The sequence below is a fragment of the Limulus polyphemus genome, unplaced genomic scaffold (assembly GCF_000517525.1).
Source record: "Limulus polyphemus unplaced genomic scaffold, Limulus_polyphemus-2.1.2 Scaffold148, whole genome shotgun sequence".
NCBI classification, from domain to species: Eukaryota; Metazoa; Arthropoda; class Merostomata; order Xiphosura; family Limulidae; genus Limulus; species Limulus polyphemus.
In genome coordinates, this window is record NW_013665758.1 from 781,998 (window position 1) to 792,860 (window position 10,863).

A 10,863-nucleotide genomic window follows, 5' to 3' on the forward strand; every position below is an offset into this window, starting at 1 on the left:
GAAACTTGTGAAAATGCCCAAGATACATACATATACACAAATGCACACACACACACACACACACACAGAAAAACTATTATTAATTATAAACAGTTTTTCTGTATTGGAGAGTATTTTTTTATGTCATATATATTAGGACTTTGTATGTCTTTCATTATGTGAAAAGTTATCACTATCATTTAGGTTCTGTATACTGGAATAAAAAATTGGTTACTGCAAATTCTACAAGATCTGGTATATACAACTGTATTTATATGAAATGTAAATCTGTAAGCCTGATATATATGTATATATATTCTAATTTATTCAGGTTGGGATCGAATCCAAACAATTGACTCCCTACTAAGAAAAGGAGGCTATAAAGGAATTATCACCAATGAAGTGCGTCGTTCTGTCAGACTAACTCGCTATCAAAGTGAGAAACTTACTGTAAGTTACACTGAATATAAAGAGTACTGGAGAAGCCGGCGCTGCTAACGGTTTCTTCACGCTAGCATCTTTTATGGGCTAGCGTGAAACTAGCAATGCACTTCTTCATCTGACGCCTAAGCCTTGTGAAAATGAGCACTTTCAAACATACAATAAAAATAATATCCCAGTGCCTCTTCCATAAAAACTTCTTTTTTTTTATATTTGTATTCATGGTACTCTTTAGATAATTCAGCTGAAACTTGGGTATATTTTGCAGACTAACTAGTTATCAGTTTTAGTAAACTGTTCATAATATGAAAACTTTTTTTTTCTCTCTTTAATTTATAATAAATTAGTTTTAGAATGAAATAATTAATTATATACTTTAGTAAAAAGTAATTCACCAGGTTTTTAGAGCTTGCAAATTTTTAGTTTTTAGCTAAATTTTACGTGAATGAACTTAATATATCCATGATTTTATTTATGATGTATCTCAACTTGGTTTTTACACTTAATGCTTAAATCTACTTTATATGGTATTTCACATCGCTTTAAGTACAGTGAATAAGTGATAACATTTTTGCACTTTTGGTGATTTTTTTGGAAAAAGATAAGTTTATATGCTTTCTGATGACTGTGATAGAGGGTAAAGTTATTTTACTTTTATACAGTTATGATGCATATAACAAAAAAACAAATTTCACACTTGTGTTGTAATATCATTCTGGTTTACAATACGAGCCATAACATTAAAATTATAGTGTTTTTGTTTTGTTTGTATTTTCAGTTATTTTACTTAACATGTTTTAAAAAGCAAAGCGCATTGTGAAATGAATGTTTTCTAAAAGTTTAATTTTTAGAATAAAGAAGCCTTTATTTTAATTAATAAAATCCTGGAAAAGTAAAGCTCTAGTTAAATCATAAGGCAGATGTATAAAAAAATATGTTATATATTTTGAAGATGGAGTCCATTGAGCCTTGTTTTCTCTTCATGTTATAAACTTTTAAGAATGGAATAAACTTGGTCTTTATTTATTGATTGATTTATTCAGTCAACCTTCTTTAATATGGTTATTTCAGTTATTAAACAAACTTGTGTAATTTGTCTTGCATTAATTACAGCTGTGTGTGAGACTTTCAAATGTTATAGGTCAGTTTTTTAATAAATGTTTAAATTAATATTTACTCAAAAACAAACTGATATCTTGACATTCAAGACTTTAAGTTTCCCATTGACTAAGTTGTGTGTATTTTAAACTGAATGATATTATGAAATCATTATAATGTTTTTCTGAGTAAAGCTTTTCAAAGATTCAAGTATACCTGTTGATAAAAAATGAAAAGTTGGTTGATTGTAAACAAATGATGAATGAGAAAAAAGAAAATTTCACATTCTCTTTAAAAAAAAAGTGAAATATCAACATTAAAACCAACAGTGTATTCTATTCATTATGGTGATGTTCAGTATTGTTGTACTTAATTTTTTTGTAGCTCATTGATATTTAGTGATCTCATTTTATGAAAAAGTTCGTAATAATGTATAATTCTATAGTATGCTGTTAGTGGTCATTTCCAAGGCTATAGGTATGTCTTGTCCACACATCTTCCATCGTCACCTAAGAAAACCGAGCCACCAGTCTTTCACATTCTGACATCATAAAAGTCCTAGCTTTGACATGCTTTTATAACCATGGGCATTTTCAGGCTGGACATTAAGGGGCCATTTAAAAACTTGCAGTTATTAAATAAAAGAGGAAGGAGATAGGTTGGTCCTGTGTGACATTATCTATGTGGTGGAGTTGTTAGGTCATGGCTTGGATGGTGTAACATCAAAATTTTGCAAGATTCCTCAAATATGGAGGTTTTAATTAAGCAACATTTTTCTAGAGTTTAGTATACAATGGACTGTCGTTAATGTTATTGGTAACTGTGTGTTCTTTAGGAGACTATAACCTTTTCTACTTCAGCTAGATAAGTGCAGGAGGTTTTGTTTTATCTGTTTTTGCCAGTGTTTGACTGCAGGTCAAAAGGAATTAAGAGTTAGACACTGATATTCAAATGTGACACTAAATTTTTTTATATATTGTGTTAGCCGTCAGAAAGGTAATAAAATGCAATAAACCTAGTTAGATTAAAAATATACAGATCCAGCATGGCATGTGCTTCTATATGAGGTATTGAGAAGCTGTACAAGTACATTGTTATTTGAGCTATGTAATTGATAATGATGTTATAGTGTAATAGTAAACATCTGTGTAGTACCTGCACAATATGAAGCTGAATGTTGTATGAATTACTAGAGCAACCTAAAATTTATAATGGACAGATGAACTGAAAAGCTTCAATCGTATACTTATAAGCTTATGCTGGTATACAAGTTTGTTTGTATTTTTATATAATGTGAACAACTTGTATGCCTTGGGTATTGTTTTTTATTTTCTTTGAAAATCTTTTTTATGTGTATTTGAATTGTTAACCAAGAGCTACAAAATAACTTAATATTTTGGGAATGCTTTAAACAAGCGCTTAGTATTCACTATAAAGTCTGCATATTTGATAGAATAAGCATTGGATTTAAAAAAAAGTGTGGTAGTTAAACTAATGATTGACTTGCTGTGGTACTGTTCTATATCATGAAAGAAATACGTATACACTGCCCATTTGTTACCCTTATGTTTGACAGAATATTTGTTGTTAAGAAAAAAATAGCTAATTATTGAAATATTTTAAACTTGTATCTTTCCTGTTAAACATAATTGTTTAAAATAAGTTGACCTGTGTTCGTAAACCATGTTCCCACTAAGGACACCTTTGTTTACTAAATATTTTTCTATAATTTCATATTTGACTACTAATGTCCTACCTGTTAATGGTGAGATATGTAGTGCTGTGTTCAAGTCATTATGTCTTAAGTTGTCAGATGTTTTTTAAAATCAAATAAGTGAAGAAACTTTTTTTTTTCTAATAAATTGTAAAAGTCCTGGATAAAAGCTAAGAAAAACTGTCATCCATGTGACACATTTAATCATGATTTTGTTAGTGGATACCTAGGAATGTATTTCCTAGCTAGTTTTTGTTGGTGTTTATTGTATGCATATCTAAAAGTGCTTCTCCGTACACATCAATGAAGACATATAAAGTAACTAAAAGTCTGATTTACATTTTTGGAAGAGTTATAAAACTGTTAAGAGTGTGAAAGTATAAAATGGGTCTAATATAAATGAAGTATACTCTGTTTTCATTGATCTTAACATAATATTTTGTGACACATTCATAAACATTGTCATTCCAAATATTTCGAATGTAACCTAAGAGAAACACTGTTAATTTAGTTTAGCATTGTAGTTGTGCCAATTTTTTGGTGTAGGTTTTGTTTTTGCACATTCTTGATAGTGTGGTAGCAATATTTTTATAATTTTAACTAAATTCAAAATTGAGTTATACCAAAAGTAGAGAAAAGACTGAATCTGTCTTTTTCTTTTTATTTCACATTGAAGAAAAGTAGAGATGGTTCATCGTATTATTTCTTAATTGTTTTTATTTGTTGGTTTTTGCTGAATATTAGGAGTTTTCTCACAAAAAGCAACTGATTTGCTTTATTGTTTACCATCTTTATCTTGGACAAAAGAAAATTGTAGAAAGGTAGATGTGTATACTTCTAAGGTTTAGAACTTATCATACTTGGTAATACTGGATGTGGTGGTATTTGTTTGTTCTTACTCATGTATCTGTTGGTAAATGCCAAAAACCATGAGAAGCAATACTTATGTTCAAAAATACTTTTTGGAAGCCCTGCTTTTGATGAAGAAAGCACAAATTATCTATAATTGACTTTAGCTCTCATAAGTTGAGTGTTCAGCCTTTACTTGTGCACTGTTTTGTTACATTTTTTTTTTTTTACAATTACCAAATTCTATGATCACAAATACTTTGTTATAAAGAGACCTGAAGTGCAGCCTGTGTTTTTTACATTTCAAATATTTTCCTGAAACTAGGGGGAAAAAAAAAGACAAGGTAGTGAAAGCAGGTTGATCGAGTGTTGCTAAAAATTATAAACATACTCTTATGAATCTGTGAAATAGATTAAAATAGTAGAGTACTATTGCAAAATAACTGAAAACTAATTACAAATTTTGCACTCATTGTCCAGGTAGTGTGACACCCAGAATCTTTAGATGTACTTTTGTATTCGATTTTTGAGTTGCTTGTATAACTACTCTGATTAGCATTACTGCATCAAAATATAAAACATGTAGATGATTGATAGTAGGTCACCTTTAGTTAGAATTCCAAAGAAAAAATAAACATTATTGGTGGTACCATATTTTAAGGCAATGTAAAATATTCTAAACATTTCCGTATTTAGTGACCAGCTTTCCTTAAAGCCCTGTAGTTTAAGCATATTAATATTCTGGCAGATAGTACAAAATAAAACTAACTTGAAATTGTATTTGAACATGTTTAAGTGAATATAATTAGGCTTACTTAAATAATTTGAAGAGTTTTTGAACATTTGAAATACACTTTTTAATACTTTGTTATTTAATTGTTTAATCTTTCTGTTTTCCTTTTGAGGTGTGGATTGCTATGCTGATATGGTGTCTGTTTTATATTTTTCTCCGAGCTCATTTTTAGGAATTCAGCCTTTAATGATGTTCAGGTTATGGTTTTGTACTTTTGTTATTGACAATCTTATTGGGTGTTGTGTGACAAGGTTTTCTTAACACTATAATATGTCTTAACACACAGAAGTTTATTTGTTTTTCTTTTTAGAGAGCAGATGATTTTCCTGCTAGATGAGTATGAATGTCATCATGACTTGATATAATTGCATACTGTAGTAACTTGTATATGGGGATACTTAATCACTAGATCACCTGCAAATGAGTTTTTAGACAAAAAACACAGGTTGATTGCCTTGCAGTGCATTCAAATGTTTGTATACTTGATTAAGAGTGAAAAGGTACATAACATAATATTAGTAAATTAAGGTAATCCCTTTTGTGCCTGAAAGGCAGATGGGGCTGATGCTTAACTGTGGTTTCCATTGATAAAAAATGGTGACACATTCACAGAACATCACAAAAAAAGTTATTATCTTGTACACATTTTTCAACTGGATAGATACAAACAACTAGGCACAAGCAAAGTTTGAATTCACAGTTTTGCAAATATAAATCAAAAGAACTAACCAATAAGCCACACTGTTCTTATATTATCTTAGTGGTGTGCCATTAACATAAGATATTATGTAGTGTACACTTTTCAGTAAAAAAAATATAAAAAAGTGACTACTACCTCAAACTTGGATAAGTAGTTAATATACAGGGCCACATATAACCTTTCTGCATTCTCTGCAAGATCTATATATGAGTTATTCTATTATTTTCATTTCTTTTGATTATCTTAGATAATTATTATTATTGATGTTTTGTGCTTTTTCCATCATCAGCAAGATGGCTTTTTTTCTTTTTTCCTATCATTTTCAGAACCTTATTATTACAAGGGTATGGAAAAAGATCAATCTCTTTTTCTTTCATTTCTCTGAAAGACTGTCATTTGGAGATTTCTTGATTGTTCAATCAAACAAATTTTAGAATTATATAATTCAAATTCAATAATGAATTACTGTTTATTAGCATCACCTGTTGAGTATTTTATAATTGTAACTTAAAAGGAATTAAAAGATGCATTGACTTAGTGATTTTCAAATTGTAGCACTACAGTATCTGATTTTAGAAATATGATATTGGTCATTATTTTAATAAACATTTAGTACAGTAGTATCTAATGTTAAAGATATGATATAAGTGCAAAAGGTAGGCTACAAATAAATAAATAAGTATTAAAAAAAATGGGGTCAGGATAAGCAAAAGTCTTAGAATCTCTTGTGAAAATGGTTTGATCCAAGTGTATACAATTGTCATAAAGTTTAATACATTGGTTTTTTCAGCATTAACCTAGACAGTAGAAAAGGTTCAAAAGTTACCGAGTTAAAATGTAGATTAAGGAAAAAACTTTTTTTCAATTATGCACCTGGAAAGATGTTTAGGAAAATCTTTTTGTAGTTTACATATTAATTTTTGACAGTTTCTTTGAATTTTTTATATTTGTATGTTAAAATAGATAATAATAATGTTGTACACAACTTCAGTGTTTTTTTTTTTTTTTGATTTAGAAGTATTGTTCAAATATCCAATTTTTCAAGGATCTAAAGTTACATATTTTAATACTTTCAATTGTTCAACCTGAAATAACAGTAAAGTTTTTTTTGTTATTTCAGAAAATTACATGTAATTTTATACAGTTGGACAATACTGGTAATTTTGTTTTTATCTGTGTTGAATATAGCAAAAAATGTATAAAAAAAAAGGAATAAGACAAAAAAATGTGCAATGACTATGCACCAAAAATATTTAAGGATAATCTTCATATGTATGTTTATTGTTCAAGGATTTTGGGATGTAGTGTTGTGCAATTGGAAAACAAGGATTTATTTGTATGTAATTTACCATTTCAAAATATGAAAAACATTTAAAAAAATACCCTTTTAATATTTGAACTATATTTGTCTAAAGTATTAGGTATATTTGATAGTATGCTAGTTAGTGTCTGTTAGAAAAGTTCTGAAGTTGTTTCTTGGTATTCTAGTTGCTAAGATTGGTATGTGAAGTTTGTTGATATTTGGGGTAATAAAATGAGCATGTAAGGTTTGATTGTATTTTAATTAAGATGAATTTATTAGGCTTGCTGATGTTCTAGCTTATAATGCAAGTCTGATAATTGCTTGTGTTTTATTGATAGACAAGTTGGCATTATGGTTGAAAAAATAGTGATTTTGAGGCTGTCATTAGGAAGATTGAGTTTTTATTCTGCTCCTTGCATTTCGTGGGTTTGTAATATTAGGAATGCTTCTTGTAATTTGTAGTAAACGTTTGTATGCATACTACTGAAAGATAGTGAAATTTGCTGTAATAATTTTGTTTCTTGGACAGATGGAGTTTTCTGAGTAAACAATTATCCTATGACATAAGGCTTCTCAACTACATGGAATATCTGCAGAATTGTCTTCTTTTTTTTTTGTTGTTGTTGTTGGTCTGATCATTTGGTGGAAATTATATTCAGGATGGATATACTTGTTGGTGAAATCTAATTACCAAGTCTTTTGAGAGAGAATCGTATGATTACTTATTAATTGAAGTCAGTTAGAAGGTTAATTGTGATGAAAAGGAAAAGCTGCTAATGATGTGTATGACTTGGTAATGAAAGCTTATTCTGAGGATGGTATAAGGACTTGTTTGGTGAATATTACAGTGAAAATAGAATTACTTTGTTGTTTAGTACAACATGATCATTACATTGTAGCTGCTTTTATTTTGGACAACATAACTTTTAGCAGAGATGTCAGAGGATGAAGGATTACTTTGTTGAAAAACTTAAAAGGGTACTGACCTGGAACTGTGTTAGGCTAGGTGATGTAGTTATTTAATTATCGAAGAACTGATATCTTAAAAGAGTATACTGGCTTGAAAGAATAGTGAAATTTAGTAGTTATTGAAAATTAAGAATAGCATTGGAGAATCCCCTGTGTGTTTAAGAGTGTGGTACTGGTAAATAATGGCCATGTTTACATTAATAGCCAGACTAGTAGTGTAAAAAGAACATGTTATGGTTGTTCTCTTACTCTTGATGAACCTTTTCACTTAAAACAAAGAGCCTTACCTAGTGCATAGCACTTCATTACCAGTACCTTTCTCTCATTAATGTTCATATGATAAAAAAAAAAAGTGATGTTGCCTTGAAACATTTCATATTTGTTTGTCCAATAAAAAAAATGTTCGAGATAGATCTGACATGTTCATGTAGCTCTTGTAACTGAAAGTGATTTTGTTACTGTTTTATCACATGTTGTTGATTGTTGTGGACATTTACTCCATTTTGTATTTGTTTTCAAGGTCTAAGTACACCTTTAAATACATGTCTTCTCAAAGGAATCCAAATGTTTCATTTTTGATATATATTTCATCTTGTTCATCTATAATTCAAATCACTGATTGCCAAAACAAGCATGGTGTGTGAATCCAACAGTTGTATCTGCCTCAAAGAACAAAAATCTTCACTTCTCAAATTGCATGATTATGATAAACAGTTTTTTTTAAAGTTTCTGTTTTAGTTGGTTGTCCTCTGTACATATTATATAGAAGACAAACATAATTTCAGGCCACAAGGAACTTATCAGTAAATGCCAAAATATAAGTTTTCATTGTTAACTTCAACCTTATCTATCACAGTTTCATTGTATTGTAATATCTAATAAAACTTCTGACTACCTGTTTTGATACAATTCATGTCACTGATTAATCCTCACCCTCTCCTGCAGTTTTTTCTCCTAGCACTAAATTGTTTTAGAAATGCCATACTCAGCCCAACTACTTGTTAAAGAATCATTGTATAAAACAACACTACAACACAAATCTGTAAGTTCCAGATATAAAAGGTAGATATTTTAATGTTTTAAGAAAACTTGTTGAAGATGAAATTTTTAAATACATCTGGATTCCTTTGAAGATTTTTTTATGAATTAAAATAATGTTTATACATAATACTTGTAGTTTGGCAGCAGATGTAAGATTTACCTCAAGATTGGTACTCATAGTGCCATGCTTAACAAACATAGAAAACTACTGCATATCTTCTGTAATGCAAGTAACAGTAGTCTACTAGTGATTTTGGTAGTGCTTAACTTTATCAGTTTTTTTTTTATAGAACTGCAGTTGTTGTATAGCTTAGGTCCTTCATACTAAATGTACTGTAATTGATTTGATGATGATGTAGAAAGAATGTCAAGGGGGGGGTTGAAGAGTTCAATTTTCACAGCCTTGAATAACTTCATAGCATAAAAGATAATTTTAGTCATTATATACTAAGTTTCATTGTTGTATATTTATATCATTGCAAAGTATAAAGTTAAGGAAATATATTAGAGGTGATCTCTCACTGGCTGACTAATTAGTGCTGACTAATGCTGTACAGTTAAACCAATAAAGAAAATAAAAAGTTTCTAACAGGGCCACAAAAATAACAATAAAAGACATTGGCAAGAACAAAGAACTTCAAATTGTAGTGTCATATGTCAAATTCTTAATTATAGAATTTAAGTTAGTGGTTTGAGTTTTATAATCTATTTCATATATGTGCTCATAAACAGAGGGAATGTATTCTTATCATTCTTAACCAGGAAAACAAAATAATTAAATGAAAACAAAAGATATATTTGATTTAAAAATTGTCAGTCCTACAAACAATTGTATAATTGGTTAATTTATCTAATGAAATAATTTATCAGAATTCATCTCTAGCCTAAATTCTAGATACTATTACCTTAAAAACTGGGTTTTTCAGTGTAGTCCTTAATCATGGATTTAGTGGTTCTTAATTTTTTCTATAGGCTTTTTGAGCAAAAACAAGAATTGTTTATAACTTGATATCACATATTTGATAGAGTTTAAAAAAAGTGTAATAGTTCTTTTGCAACCATCAAAGGGTGCTAAAGGATAACATTTTAAAAATTTTACCCCTCTAAGTGCACATTGACTGCCACCAACAAGAAAAAATAAATAAGGAATTTATTATTGTAATTTCATTTAATTACAGATGTAACGTTTTTATTCTAACAGGACATTAGTGGCTAAAAATGGAATGTGAGGGGTAGACTTGCATAGTAAAATTACGTCCAAACTTAAAAATTGTACATGGAAATAAAATTTTTATAACTCTTTCAATAACTTTCCCCTTGATATCATTAAAGTTATAGTATTATATGTTTTATTGATTGTGACCTGTCTTGTTTACCATGAGTGATGTTAGTGTTTGATGGTTGTGTTTCACCTTAGAATCTACTTGTTCATTATTGAGTGCTATAAAATGGTAAGACTTGCTAATGAGTTTTCAGGTAGTAGAAATGTATGTTAGTGATTTAAGTAAAATAAATAAAAAATACAATATGGGGTGTACTGTGTTAATTTTATTTTTCAAAAGAAAATCGTCAAAGAAGTATATTCAACACATGGTTCTTTTGTGATGGTAGAAACTTAAACTTCAAAACATCCTTACACCATTCATTTTAATGTCTGGAATTTTGGAATTCATGGTTGACTTTTTAAGAGAAAATTGCTTAGTTCTCTGAGAACAATTGGCATCTTTACCATCAACAAAAGCATAAATTACTTAATTGAACATATATGAAATTTACTATATATATTTAACCCAGAGCCAAAACATCAAAAACTTTTCGAAGTTCTACATCATTAATTTTGAATTAAAAGAAAGATCACAGTTAACATCTAAACACTATATTAAAATATACTTTTAAATAAATTAATTTATGGCACTTTTTTCAATTATAAAGATAATCGACTTTGTTATCAATTTCGATGGACTTGCTGAAGAGAG

At 29.0% G+C, this 10,863-nt stretch overlaps 1 protein-coding gene across 2 annotated transcripts in view; it reads left to right on the forward strand.

Annotated features, from left to right (window-relative positions):
* LOC106475631 (AMME syndrome candidate gene 1 protein-like) overlaps nucleotides 1-10,420 on the forward strand; it is a 37,821-nt gene extending 27,401 nt beyond the window's left edge. The window contains exons 5-6 of one of the 2 annotated variants that reach the window (XM_022380846.1): nucleotides 311-415; nucleotides 7,407-10,420. In XM_022380846.1, coding sequence (XP_022236554.1) covers nucleotides 311-415; nucleotides 7,407-7,420 — 119 coding nt within the window. In that variant the 3' untranslated portion in view covers nucleotides 7,421-10,420. Of the gene's footprint in view, nucleotides 1-310; nucleotides 6,663-7,406 lie in introns of those variants that run through there. The other variant, XM_013936314.2, reaches the window with a different exon arrangement.
* The last annotated feature ends 443 nt before the right edge of the window (nucleotides 10,421-10,863 follow it).